Here is a 14,725-nt window from a genome sequence, read left to right as displayed (position 1 = left end):
TTATTCCTTGCTGCCCCAAACTAGAAACAATCCAAATGTCCCTTCAACCAGGGAATGGATTAACAAACTGGTATAGATAGTGGAATACTACTCAGCAAGAAGAAATAAACTACTGATACATGCAACCTGGATGAAATGCAAATGCATTATGTTAAGTGAAAGAAGCCAGACTCAAAAGGTGACATGTTTTATGATTCCATTATATGACTTTCTGGAGAGGACAAACTATAGGGACAGTAATCTGGTCACTAGTTGCCAGGGGATGGGGTGGGGCTTGAGAGAATTTAGGGGGATGATGGAACTGTCTTAGGACTTGATTGTGGTGGTGGTGACATGACTATATGCATTTACTAAAACTTACGGCATTAGAAACTAAGTGGGTGAATTTTACTGTGTATAAATTATTTCTTACTGTAGAGAATGAAAACATCCAAGACAGATGGATATAATTACCTTTTCCTTTAAAAAAAAAAGGCATTTACATTTTTGATTATAAAAGTGCTACTGGCTCGTAGACATTTTGGGAAAATGTGTGAAAAATACATTCCATCATCTGCAGAAAAGTAATGTTTCTTTGCTGTCATTTTTATAGGCACAAAAGACACACACACACACACAAACTGGGACCATGCTGCACATTTTTGCTTTCTGAAATATATTATGCACATTTTCCATGTCATGAAATAATTTTCAAAACCATGATTTTTGAGTCAATAATATTCTCCTGTATAGCCAATTTATATTTTTCAACCTTCCTTTATTGTATTGCTTCCATCTTTTCTTTACTACAATTATGATTTTTTAAAAAAAATCTCATTGGGGCCAGGAACTTTTCCATCATGGAGTTTCACAATGTTGAACTGGTAAAACAACTCTTCCTTTGGCTGCAATTATCTAATTGTTTTAAGCGTCTAGAGGAAAAATAGTTCCACAGGGTGACTTGGCCTCTTTTTAATTTGTGGTGCATAAGGGCTACACCCTCATATTACCTGTATTACTAGCTTAAATTTGCATGGCGCTTTTAATACTTAACACTCGCCAAATCCTTGCAGGGTAAGTAGGGCCAATGGAGTAATTTGTTCAAGATCACACAGTTCATCAGTCGTGGAATGGGACTTCGACTCCAGATATTCAGTCTCAGAAAGTCAGCACTTCCCCAGCGGCGGGACACTGCCTAATCTGGCTCTTTTTCCCCCCCAAGGAGGAAGCTGCAGACACCCACAGAAAACTGCCTGGAGGCTTGGCACTCGGGTAACTTAACTCTGTCAAGTGGACGCTGTCCCATTCTACAAACGGTCCTTGGCAACATCGCCACTTACCAGCTGGGGTCATTTCTCCCCCGATGGCCGGGGGGACACCTACTGCCACTGGGCAAGGGGACCCCGGGAGCAGAAGGATCGTCAGCTTCGCGGCCCGTGAGGGTTGCTGTCGTTGATTGCGACGCTGCCGGGGCTTACCCTCTCTGGGGGGAGGAGGAGGAGGTCCTGACCCGGCGGCCGAGCCCTCCCCAGCGCCAGGGCCCGAGTAGGGGGCGCGCCTTCGGCGAGGTGAAGAGGGTCCCCACCATCTTAAGGAGAGCTGAGCACGGGCGGGGGCCGCCGGACTACAGGGCTGCCGGAGAAGGCTCCTGGAAGGTGACAGGAATGCGTCCTTAGGGCGACCAGAGGTCAGTCCGCCGCTATCCCAGAGTGCCCCGGACCCCGGAAGTGCCTGGCTTCCCGGAAGTGCCTGTCTGGCTCACACAGCCGGGGCTCGCCTGAACGCAGATGCTGGGCAGTTGCCGTTCTGGGGCGTGGGTGGTCGTTGGAGGTCCGACTCGAGGTTGGGGTGGCTGTTAGGCTGGAGTTGGGCGGCGGGATGATGGAGGAGGAGGAACTAGAGTTCGTGGAGGAGCTGGAAGCCGTGCTCCAGCTCACTCCCGATGTGCAGCTCGCCATCGAGCAGGTGAGCGTTCCGCCCCCTGAAGGGAGGAGACTGCGGAGGCTGGGGCAGCTCTGAAGGTGGGACCTAGGGTGGGACACGGAGGAAGCTGTCTTTGGACGGGGACGTGGGAGCTAGGCGTAGAAGGCAAAGGAAAGGTTTCGGGGAGGTGGTGGAGGGAAGGGGTTTCTGAATCTGCAGGAGGAGGAGAATCCTTCCTAGGCCTTGGTTGTCTTTGGAGGGTGGGCAGCTCGGTGGGTTTGGGCAAAGGAGCTGTGCCCGTTGAAAGGATGCACCTAGAAGAAGGGACCTCAGGTTTTGGGGGATGGGGCTGTTCATTCATTTATCAGGCTGCTGTCCCGCTGCTCCGGATTCTCTGTCTAGACCCTCGTGAGTGACTCGGAATTAAGAGGCGGGGGTAACCTATATCTGAAGCGTATCCCAAAGGAGAGGGGAAAAGTTAAAAAAAGAAAAGAAAAGAAAGGACTCCTTTACCATACTTAAGTGGTTGAGGATTCCTGCTGTTGATTAGTTTGGATTAGGTTGAAGAATATTCCCAGGTGGCCTGTCTTCCCTGCAAGAATGCTTCAGTTAACTAAATTCTCTTTTCAAGTTTATTGAGTTTTTAAGAGTGATGATGTCAGAAATAGTGATTTAGACCCTTGTACAGGGTATTGCTCCCGACAAAGGGAGAAAAATCTCCCTTAAAGGAGTTGGCATAGGGGATTTTAAAAAAAGGAGGGCTATCGATACATCTAATGATGGCTGGGAAGTTTTCCGAAGTAAAACTTTACTACTTCTGTTACTAATAGTTAATATTTATTGATCATTAATACTTACTAACGGTCTGCCACTGAACTAAGTAAATTTATTTGTATTGTTCCATTTATAGATTTTTGGATGTGTGTTTTTCTGGGAATGGTTGGATCACTTAGACAAAGCACATTGGGCACATCTTAAGGAAGCCAGACCACTGGGCAGAGGTTTTGGTGTTCAGGCCACAATCCTCCCCATCCACCTCTATCTGTCTGAAAAAGGCATACATTTCATTTGCTCTTTGGAACTATAGAAGAAACAAATAACTGAGTCAGCAGTTGTTTGACAATGCTTTTCTAAGAGTATATTTTTGCTGTTTCTTAAATTGAATTCTAACATAGGTTTGACCTAAGCAGACATCAGAAAAGAATTTGCTTCCCAGAATAACTGTCTTGAGCTGGGGAAATCTAGTACCCAGGGAATCATGTGACTGCTTTTACAGTCCACCTTGGTACGTGTTCTTCAGGTTGAAAGAAACTGTCTCTGTTCCTCAGAAGGTGGAGAGATGTATGTCATTGGGGGAGTGAGCTGCAGCACAGCTTTGAGCTCCTCTATGAGCTGAAAGAGGTGGACAGTTCCTGAATGCCGGCTCTCCATTTCCTGACACTGTGTGAAGTGTGAAAATCACTTCAGTGCATAGTGAATTCTTCTGAGATGTCACTGAGACATGGTACATAAGTCTGTTATCAAGACTCCCTTAATACAACCATGTCGTCAGCTGGTTTAATCTAACAGTCCATGGTGCCTACTTATTTTTACCTTGTCCTTGGGGTTTCGTGGCTATCTGGAACTTTTCACTGTTTTGCATTCTGTTAGTTTCACCACAAGGTTAAAATTACAGATGTTGGTGTAAATGAAAGATTCCCCAGATATTTATTGAGCATCTGTTGTGTATTAAGCCTTATAAAAGGAAAAAAAAATACAGTTTTTGCCTTCAAAGAACTTGCCAACTAATAGGGAGGAAAGAAAAGATATAGAAAGCAAGATAGAAAGATGACAGGTATGTTTAATCCTCTATCTTTGTGCAGGTATTTCCAAGCCAGGATCCTCTAGATCGAGCAGATTTCAACGCTGTGGAGTATATCAATACCCTGTTCCCAACAGAGCAGGTAAGTACAGAGTTTCCTTCATTCCAGTGACTTCTGGCTCATCCTGAGTATTAATGATTGGTGTGTTTATACTGTTAGCAGATGGAGAAACCCCTAAGTTAGGAAGCCCACCAAAGTATATGTTCTTACTGGTGGCTGTGAAAGAATTTGCACAGCAGAGGCAGAGGGCCGAAGTGAACAGCCGCTTTTTTGCTCAGAAAGGGAAGTGGAAGGAAAGTGCTGGAGCAGGGAGAAGGGAAGAAAAGCAGTTGCGCAAGGAAGAGGTGACTCAAGTGAGAAGCCATCAGCCAAGGTAGGCGGTAGGGACAGCTCCTGCCCAGGTCGTGGACTTTTATAAGAGGCTTCCACCATCCAATCCTCCTTCCGGGTGTAGTGGAGCCAGTCAGTCCTTGGCCGAGTTTTTCTGTCCTTGTATGGACTTTTCCAGTTGTTGTCATGGGAGTTGCCAACTGTCATAGCGCTGGTGGGTGTGTCATTTAGCATGCTAATACATTACAGTGAGTATATAACGAGACTCAAGTTCCACTGGAAGTCAGATCCTTCACCATCTTGGATTGGGTTCTAACTAGTTCTTGTTTCTTCTCTGCAGCTGTCTCCTGAGACTTAGATAAGAGTAATTGGTTTCTATTTGAGGGAGGGGCAGGGGTATGATCCTGGGGCCAGCAGTCCTGGTAACAAAAAGGAAAGTTGCTTTTAATCAGAATGTCTGCAATCAAGTGGACCCAGCATCCTCCCAAAAAACCCATCTCCAAAGATTCTGTTTGGTCATGAAAGTTGTAAAGGGAAATGAAGGCATAATCTCAGTTAATCATTGAGATAGGTGGTCAGAGTCATTGCCATCCCTACTGCCTGCAGGCTTGTCCCCATCAACTGCTTGAGCCTGCTCTTCTATGACTCAGGGAGGCCTGGAAGACTTCAGCTTTTCTATAAACAAGAGGCAGGTGGGAGGGGCACAGGGTCCTTCTCCCTTTCAATTCCACAAAATCTGAGGGGCCTCGATAAAAAAATGAGAGTTAAATTCAAATCAGACTCCACTGTAACCAGTTGGGCTGGGAGGAGTTAGCGAATACTGAATACTGCTGTTGTGTTTGTGTGGAATTCTTTGTATATTGAACATATTATTAGAAATTAAACCCTCAGGTTGAAAGAGTCTCCCCAGATTTTCTGTAGTAAATCAGGAAGAAGAAAGGATTTTTTTAATGTAATAGGGGGAAATGGGAGTGAGGTGGGCAGGATAAACCTGGAGTTAGAAAGCTACTTTTACTACTGTTTCAAGATGTACATTTCAGACTTGACATTTTGTTTTGCTGGGTGAATTGCCTATAGTGTTCTTCTCCCATATGTTTTTTGGGTGTTTAGGTGAGAAGTAGAATTAGAAGCAGCAGGGTTGGGAGAGGATCAGCTAGAGTTCTGCTTGGTTTTTCATTAATTCAGGAAAAGTTCAGTGGGCACCTGTCACATGTTGTCAGTCACTGTGCTGAGCGCCGGGGATACAGAGATGACTAAGACCCAGTCCGTGCGCCTTAAGTATTCAGGCACACCTCGATTTATTGTGCTTCACTTTGTCATCCTTTACGGATAACACGTTTTTTAAATAAATTGAAGTTTTGTGGCAACCCTGCTTTGCTGAATGATGGTTAGGTTTTTTTTTTCTAGCAATGAAGTATTTTTCAATTAAGGTATATGCATTGTTTTTTGAGACCTAATGCTATTGCACACTTAACAGACCACAATATAGTGTAAATGTCACTTTTATATGTGCTGAGAAACCAAACAATTCATATGACTTGTTCTGTGTTTTATTATGATGGTCTGGAACTGAACCCACAGTATCTCCAAGGTCTGCCTATATGTGATTAAGTTGGGAGAGGCAGTGGTGAATGCTGTACAAGAGGTAAGTAATAGTTCAGAGAGGTACAAAACAACAGTTCTTCCCTGGAAGAATTAAAACCTCTGAGAAGAGGCAGCCTTTCTGCCAGATCTTCAAGGATTTATTCACTTAGTCAAACTCAGCAATTATTTATTCAGTGTCCACCACGTGCCAGGCACTGCTTATGAAACGGGAGCAATGGTAAGTGTGACCGGCAAGGTCCGGATCTCGTGGAGTCTGGTGTGGGGAAGAAGACAATAAGCAAATCAGCAAGTAAATAAACGCAGAATTGTATGTTTGATACTGTGATGAAAAGCAGGTGCAGTGACGGAGCACGATGGCAGGGGGTGGGAGGGGGTTCCCTTAGTTGGTCGGCAGGGAAGGTCTCCCTGCAGTGCTCACCTTTAAGCTGAGGCCCGGTGCTGTGAAGGGACTGGGCATGTGGCATCTTGCAGAATGCTGTTTGAGGCAGAGTGACCTGCTTGGTTAGTCTTCCAGGATGACAGGGGAAAGGAGGTTATTCTCAACACAAGGCCAAGGCCCAGAGATGGGAAACACAGGGTGTGCACAGGAAGCGTAGCCTCACCAGAGATGTGGCCGAAGGGCTTGGCAGAGCAAGGGTCCTGAAGGTGCTGTGTCCTCTGGGCCCGGGGTCTCCAGTGTTTGGAGACCACCTGCCTCTCAGTGATCTGTTTTCCACAGGACTCATTTTCACTGAGCTAAAGTTTTAAGCCCATATCCACCCCTACTCCCTGTCCAATGTAGTAGGTACATAATCCTAGTACCAGTCTCATATAGATCAGGTGTTAGGCGTGTTTGCTCTCTAAGTGAAGAATACATATAGAGGTTTTCATATTTTCTCCTCTCACCGTGAGGGATGCACACTCCTCCTCTGGAGACTGCTGCTTGGAGTGTTCCTGGAAGGACTCTCAGCATGGTAATGACTGGATCAGATTTTTAAATGCCATCTGTCAGCAGTGTGGATGAGGAGCTGGGGGAGGCAGAACTGAGGGCAGGAAGAGCAGTTAGGAGAGCACTTAAGAGGGACGACAGGAGCCCCGGGGAACTGGGACAGAGAGAGCAAGATCTGAGGGCTGCGTAGGAGATGGAAGTCATGGGATTCGGTGCTGGAAGGGACAAAGAATCTAAAATTCACTCATTTACTCAACACAAACACCTCCTCTGCCTAGCTCTGTAGGAAGTTCAGGGCTAGAGGGGTAAACAAGGCAGCGATGGTCCTACAGAGAACTTCCAGGCCAGCTTCTTAGTTAATAATCACACCGTTAACAGATTATGAGGAAATGATTATGGAGTTACAGTGACTTGTTTGTATAATTACTATGACATGTTACTTGCTCTTAAAAGGATTCCTAACTGCTACAACTATAGTAATAGTTAACATTTAGTAAATGTTAGGCAACAGCCCCGCCCACCCCCTGCCACCAAGCATTCTCCACTTTATTAGCATGCTTATTTTTTTATGAGAATAACGAGACACAGAGAGAGAGTACTCACCTTGAATGTGATGGCAGTGCCACAAAGCATGCTAAATACCGTGAAGTCAAATAGTCTGAGGGATCCCCAAAGGCTTCCCGGAGGTGGTATTTAAGTTGCACATTATAGGACAAACGAAGGATTTTGAACTTTGATTTCTAGCCTGGCAGACTGGGTGGGTGCTGGCCCCTTTCCCCTATGCTAGGAGTGAGGAGGAAGAGCCATGTCAGCTCAGTTATTGAACTGCGTCATCCAGGTAGAAATGCGAAGTAGGATATTTGATTCTGGAGCTCATAATCCCCATCATTGTTAATATTTTGGCATATGTCCTTCCCATCTTTTTCTGGCGGACATGTTAATTCTTTAAATAAAGTTGGAAAAATAGTACTTACTGTGTGTCCATTTTGAGATTTCACAGGTAAGCTTTAGAGCTCATCATTTTCTGTGAAAGAGGAATTCTAGGGATTAGCTAGAGAGAGAAATTTGGAAACAACTGGTATAAAGATAGCAATTTTAGCCATGAAAATATTTCATTTACCCCAACCTATCAAGACTGCTGACTCACCAAACAAATGGTTAGATTTGAAAATTACATAAGTAGGGAGCCACCAGGTTCTCACCTCTTCCTCTGCCATGTACGTGGTAACATACAGTGAAGTTTCTTAGGTAATTCAGAAATTTTGTGACACAGGGTTACCTTTATGTCCCCAATCCCAGATTTATACTTAGCAGTTCATTTTCCAACCCAGATTTCCATGGACCTTAATGCAAAGGTAAGAGAAAGTAGTGACATGATTTACAGTTTCTTTTAACTATTGCTAGATCTTGGGCAAACCCATCTATATACCACATGGACATGCAGTAAATACTTGTGAATTATGAGTTTCAAATATTTAAAGTAGATGTCAGTATATCAAGAATAAATTGAGTGTCACTCTAAGGAGGAGGGTGTGTATATCATTCTGTTAAGTGGCATCTGCTTGCATGTCTGGGGTTATCCGGAGGTAGGAGTGTGGATTGGAACAGATCCCAGATGTCTCTCACTCACCAGGTCCAGGTGGGAAGAACACAGGTTTCTGTATTTAAGAGTTCCCTGGGTGATTCTGAAGAGTAGCCAGGTTTGGTAATGATCTGGAAAACCTTTCTAGTCTCCTAGTAGAAAACTACAGATGATCATTTGTCATGTTTTCATTAGAGTTCTGATGAGGGGAATCTAGATGACACTTACTGAAAACTAATACGAAGAGGGGAGGGGTACAGCTCAGTGGTAGAGTGCGTGCTTAGCATTCACGAAGTCCTAGGAACGATCCCCAGTGCCTCCATTAAAAAAATTAAAAGTAAATAAATGAACCTAATTACCTCCCCCCAAAAGAAAAAAAAATTAAAAATCCAAACTAATATGAAACTATTATAATTAGAACTTTGAAAAAAAGAGTCATATGAAGTTGTTTATAAAGAATCTTTAATGACTTCCAAAATGCTCTTGGATCTGTGTTATTAAGTGAAAAAAATAAGACGCCAAATTGCTTATTATCTCAGTTTAATTTTTTTTTAAGCCAAATATTTGCATAGAAGGAACTGTAGAAGGCAGTATACCAAAATGCTAATGGTGACTATACTCAGCTGAGGGTACAGATGATTTTTATGTCTTTTCTGTAATCAGCAAGAATTGCCATTAGAATCAGGAAGTACTTTTCAATCATTCAAACATTTTTAAATGATAAAATTAAAACTGTACAGCCACATTACAACTAAACTAGATGAGTGATTCTCAAAGAGGACATGTGATCACCTCCCCCCAGGGTAAGTCGTTCCCAGGTTTTTGCTCTTTTGAACTACATACAGTTGGAAGTCTGAAGTCATAAATATTTTGAGTTCTTAGAAAAAATGTTACAGCTTAAGCAAAACCTTCATGTCTAAGGAGTATTAAATTTAAGAAATGGTTACTGTACCACCAAAAATCAACATTGATTGATGTGGAATCACCTCCTGGTTATATTAAGTGAAAAAAGGACAGTGTGCTTTTGATACAGAAGGGCATGCTTTTAATACCCAGACAGTCTCCTTGAAGGTGCAACAGAAACGGCTCAGAGCCATCGCCTCTGGGGAGCAGACTGAGGGGGTGGGCAGGACAGAGGGAGAGGAAGCCTTACTTTTCACTATTTACCTTTAACTATTTGAATTTTTAGTCATGTATATATCTTACCAATTTTAAATAGATTACAATTTTAAATTTTTGATATAATGTCCCATTTTTAGAAAAAATGTGAGAATACAAAGAATTCATGGATACTCTTCACCCGGTTTCCCCAAATGTTAATTTTTTTAATAGTTTTTTTCTTATACCACCCCCCCCCCCTTTTTTTAAGAATGGGTTCCAGCAGATATAGGCAAGGCAGGAACTGGTATGTCCATTTTGCACTGGAGCAAATAGACACTCAGAGAGGTTCAACAGCTTGCCCACTGGTCTGTTGGCAAGTCAACAGTGGCAGAGCTGTGCCAAACCCAGGTCCTCCGACAGCTCAGCTCCTGTTTCCACCCAGTCTGGTTTTGAAATGATAGACGTGGCAGTGGATTCCTGGGTCAAAATAACTTCTCTTTACTGAGAGTCATCTTTACCTTTTCTTGGCTTTCTGAAAATGCTGAGTCATCTTTGGCTCTGTCAGGACAGTAGACAAGATGTGAATGGCTCCCTCTGACATCTCAGACACTTGTGACCTGGTTCTCTCTTAATTTTTTTTCCCCCAAAGAAAACATTTTAATCTATAATATTAAGATAGTTGTTTTAGTTCATTACTTTTTAAATTTTTATTTTGTTTATTGATGTAACATTGGTTTAAAACATGTGAGTTTCATGTGTGCCACATTATTTTTTCTGCTTCTCTGTGTCCTTTGCATGCTCACCACCACATTTAGTTTCTCTATATAGTTCATCCCCTTTACTTATTTCGCCCCCCTCCTGCTCCACGCTTTCCCCTCTGGTAACTACAACTCTGTTCTCTGTATGTATGTATGTATTTTTGTTTGGCTTGTTCATTTATTTTGTGTTTTTTTTGTTTGTTTGTTTATTTTTTTATGTTTTACATATGACTAAAATCATATGGTATTTATGTTTCTCCGTCTGGCTTATTTCACTTAGCACAATACCCTCAAGTTTCATCCATGTTGTTGCAAATGGCAGGATTTCCTCTTGTTTTATGTGACCTGGTTCTCTTACCAGACCTGCTCCTGGCAGGCTTCTGGCCTCTTCCTGCCAGCAAAAGTTGCCAGTAGCAATTTATAAGCACAATGCCTGCATCATCCCCAATTCTTTCTGAGATAAAAGATCTATTGAGGGAGAGGGAAAGAGGACTTATAAAATTGTATTTTGAAAACTTTAGTTAAAATGGTGCTATAAAATTGTACCATCTCTATTCCAGTAGGGGGCACCCTTTCCTCACTTTTCTGCTCTCTAAATTGGTTAATAGACCATTTGTTTTTACTGTTGTCTTAAAAATGGAAATAACTTTATCATAATTGCAATGCATTGTCAATATAAAGCAATTAGAAAATTCTCATAGACAAAAAAGAAAAACTTAAAATCTCTCCTTTTCATAGATTACAATTACTGCTGCTGATTTCATAGGTGACAGCTGTTGGTCTAGACTCCAGCTGCTAGTGTTGTATCCTTTCAAACTTTTTTCTAATGGATCTGGACACTTAAAAAAAAATATTTATTTGTTTATTGATGTTTAACATAATGTAGAAGAGTACACAGATCTTACGTGTATAACTTGATGAATTTTCACTGAATGAATGCAGCCGTGTCACCACCACCCAGACCAAGAAATAAAACATTCATAAAACCTCTTCTCATAGCCCCTTCTTGCCCCTCATAGTCACTACCAACACCCAAAGTTAACCCCTATTCTGCCTTCTAACACGAGAATAGTTTCACTCACTTTTGAACTGTATAAATGCCGTCGTGCAGTATACGCTCGTGTCTGGTTTGTGTATGTGTTCAACATTAGTAAGATGGATCCATGTTGTTGTGTCTTGTAATCATTCATTCATTTTTGTCTCTGAGTATTTTGTCATACAAATTTGTCACAATCCTATATACTGGGAGTCAGCAAATTTCCTGTAAAGGGCCAGATACTAATTTTAGGCTTTGTGGGTTATTCAGTCTCTGTTGAAACTACTCAACTCTGTCTATGTAGCTCAAAGGTGTTGTAGATAATATGTAAATGAATGAGCATGGCTGTTTTCCAATAAAACTTTATTTACAAAAAATAGATTTCCGGCTGGATTTTGCAGTAGTTGCCCACTACTGCTATACTTTTTTTTTTTAAAGTAAAAGTTGTATCACACTGTATGAATAATTTTTTTGAGATATCATGAATAGTTGTTACAGCTCATCATTCCCCTGTGGAAGAGGAATTCCAAGAAGTGAAATAATAACTGACTCTTTTTCTTCTTTATTGTAGTCTCTGGCAAACATCGATGAAGTTGTGAACAAAATTAGACTGAAAATAGGGTAAGTAGCACCATGTGATTATTAATAATTAATGAAAATATGCTCATCGTTTAGTTAATCACATTCTGGATCACACATCTATGAGAACACTGAAATCTCAAGTTTGCCAGAGATGGAAGTTTTTTTTAAAAAAAAAATAGTTCTTTTATCTGGGTTGCCTGAGCTTTGTGGGAAAGAACTCGATTCTTTGATCAATCTTCAATTATCTATAAAAGAAGGAAGGAATCTGTAACAGACTATTCAAAACAGTTGATTATGGAGGGAAGCAAAATTATTTCTGCTGTATTTTTAATGGCTTCATTTCCCTAGCAGAGTTACTTTCTTTTTGGAGGGGGGTGGTATTCCCAATGCTTAGATAGGAAGATGGGCTTATATGTGTATTCCTTGGCCGCATATCAGCTAACAGTGTGATCAGATCTGCTGGTTGGCATGAGTGGTGCCTCAGAATTAAACATGGTGATTAATCTAGGATGTCTAGGATGGTCATCAAATGTCTTTCCTGCCAAATAGCCTCATTCTGGTTTATCCATGTCTAAATTCCCAGTTTTGACACGTGGTGGATACATAGTCAAAGTTTATTCATTGTAATTATTATTATAATGGTTGATACCATTTCTTTAAATATAGTTTTTTTTAGGTTTTTTTTCCTTTTTTAGTTTTATTAGGTAGAATTATTACAGTTCGACTGCACATACAGATTATATTGCTTGCAAATAAACATATACAGTATATATATATATATTTATATTTATTTGTGTGTGTGTGTGTATATATATATATATATTTTTTTTTTTTTTTTTTTTTTTTTTTTTTTTTTTTGATGAACAGAAACCTTCATTTTGAATTCAGGAGATGATTTCTTTTTTCCCCCTGAAAACCTTTGAGTTTCTAGGTGAAGATCTCTGCCATTAATATTTTGTTCAGTTGGATGCCTTAAGAAGTGCAAAGATGCCTATTTGTTGTTTTGGTGGACTTTGCACAGAGAATGAAAATTCCCTGATGATCTATAAGTCAGTTGCGAGCCAGTTATTTTCAGCTTTCTCCCACCATACCTTTAATGAATTCTTCAAATGAAAAATGAAATTTTCATTTCATTTCAGAGGATTAACTAGGATGCATATAAAGTCCTACCTTTGTGCTGACTGTAAAGTTATCTTTTGAAAAGAATGAAAGTGGTATTAACAAAGGCAATTATATAGATATACACACACAAAAAAATTGACTCATGTGAGTTTCTCTGGTTGAGATGCCATTAAATGATCCCTGTTAAGCTGCAGGAGAAAGGAATTGGAGGCCACAGATCTGTCTCCTACACAGATTGCACCATCAGGAGGTGAAGCACCAATTTCATGTGTCACCTGGCTCCTCATCCCTTTTAAGGTTCCTGAGGAAGTTACTGAGGAAGGATTTTGTATGAGATAATTTTAATTCTCTGGCTTGTTCCCATAAAGTTTCAGCAACTTTGTCATTTCTGGTTTGCTCCATGAAAAATACTAAAAGGTATATTGGCCCTTTTGAACAGCTCTGAACATTAAGTGAAAATAGCCTTTAAAAAAAAAAGTGACTCATTAGCCTGTGCTGGGCTTGGCTTCCTGTACCACTGTTGCTGCCTCCTCGCTGGGGTCCAGGGTCTCAGTCTTTCTTCTATCATTCAAACTGGTTTGATATTTTTCTGAGCAAGTAGCTGCAATCTGCAGAAATTGGTGGATAAGTTACTAACTTTTTTTCTTTTGGCCAACCTAGAATCGAGATTATTTTAATGATCTGCATCTTTTAACGTTTTTGCTAGGAGACTGGATGACAATATTCGAACTGTCGTAAGAGGTCAGACAAATGTGGGACAGGATGGCAGGCAGGTAAGTGACTTACTCCTCCATGTTTATTATATCCCGTGATTTCTTCAGGGTCCCACAACCAAGGGACCAAAATGTTCATCTACCTGCTTACAGAGCACTTTCATACTGATCTGCCCCATACACAGCAGAAAACTGGCATGATTTGTCTCGCTGGTAGCAGGATGGGCCTCCCACACCAGCCATGAACTGTCACCCAGTGTCCCTGGGAGCAGAAACATGTATTGTAACATAGCTCACCCAGGGCCAGGGTGAAATGCACACAGAAATGAGAAAACTGAAGTTTCCTTGTCTTTCTTCTTAGCGTCAGATGCCTCTGTGCCCTCCTTTATTTTGTGTAACTCTTGCTAAACCAGTTCACTGCTTTCATTTATCAGCTAAATGTTGGGATTTCAGTAGTATTTTTGTTGCTGCAAAGACAGCTGTAACCTGTGTATCTAAAGATACAATCAACAGAGTAAAATGGCAACAGAATGGGAGAAAGTATTTGCAGATCGTGTATCTGGTAAGGGTTTAATATGCAGAAAATATGAAGAACTCCTAAAATTCAACAATAAAAAGGCAAACAACCTGGTTAAAAAAATGAGCAAAGGACTTAAATAGACATTTCTCCAAAGAAGATATATATGAATGGCCAATAAACACATGAAAAGATGTTCAGTATCACTGATCATTAGGAAAGTGCAAATCAAAAACCACCTCACACCCATTAGGATGACTGCTGTTAAAAAAACAAACAAGCATAAAGAAGTGGAAACGCTTGTGCACTGTTGGTGGGAATGTAAAGCAGCACGGTTGCTGTGTAAAACAGTGTAGTGGTTCCTCAAAAAATTGAAAAATAGAATGAGCATGAAATCCAGCAATTCTGCTTCTGGGCGTATACCCAAGAGAACTGAAAGCAGGGTCTTGAAGTGTTATCTGCACCCCCATGTTCATAGCAGCACTATTCACAATAGCCAAAACATGGAGGCGACCCAAGTGTCCATTGACAGTGAATGGCTAAGCAAAATGTGCTCTATACATACAGTGGAATATTACTCAGCCTTAAAAAGGAAGGAAATTCTGCATTATGCTGCATCACGGATGAACCTTGAGGACATTATGCTAAATGAAATAGTCCAGGCACACACAAAAAACCCCCAAATAT

General features: G+C 41.2%; 1 protein-coding gene across 1 annotated transcript in view; it reads left to right on the top strand.

Annotated features, from left to right (window-relative positions):
* The first annotated feature begins 1,716 nt into the window (after window positions 1-1,716).
* Window positions 1,717-14,725, top strand: part of VPS53 (VPS53 subunit of GARP complex) — a 118,379-nt gene continuing 105,370 nt past the window's right edge. Inside the window, exons 1-4 of the mRNA XM_006184981.3 lie at window positions 1,717-1,944; window positions 3,765-3,845; window positions 11,676-11,725; window positions 13,515-13,581. Coding sequence (XP_006185043.1) covers window positions 1,858-1,944; window positions 3,765-3,845; window positions 11,676-11,725; window positions 13,515-13,581 — 285 coding nt within the window. The 5' untranslated portion in view covers window positions 1,717-1,857. The remainder of the gene's footprint in view (window positions 1,945-3,764; window positions 3,846-11,675; window positions 11,726-13,514; window positions 13,582-14,725) is intronic.

This window comes from Camelus ferus, chromosome 16 (assembly GCF_009834535.1).
Source record: "Camelus ferus isolate YT-003-E chromosome 16, BCGSAC_Cfer_1.0, whole genome shotgun sequence".
NCBI lineage: Eukaryota > Metazoa > Chordata > Mammalia > Artiodactyla > Camelidae > Camelus > Camelus ferus.
Note: the sequence above shows the minus strand (reverse complement) of the source record. Positions and strands in the feature narration are given on the sequence as shown.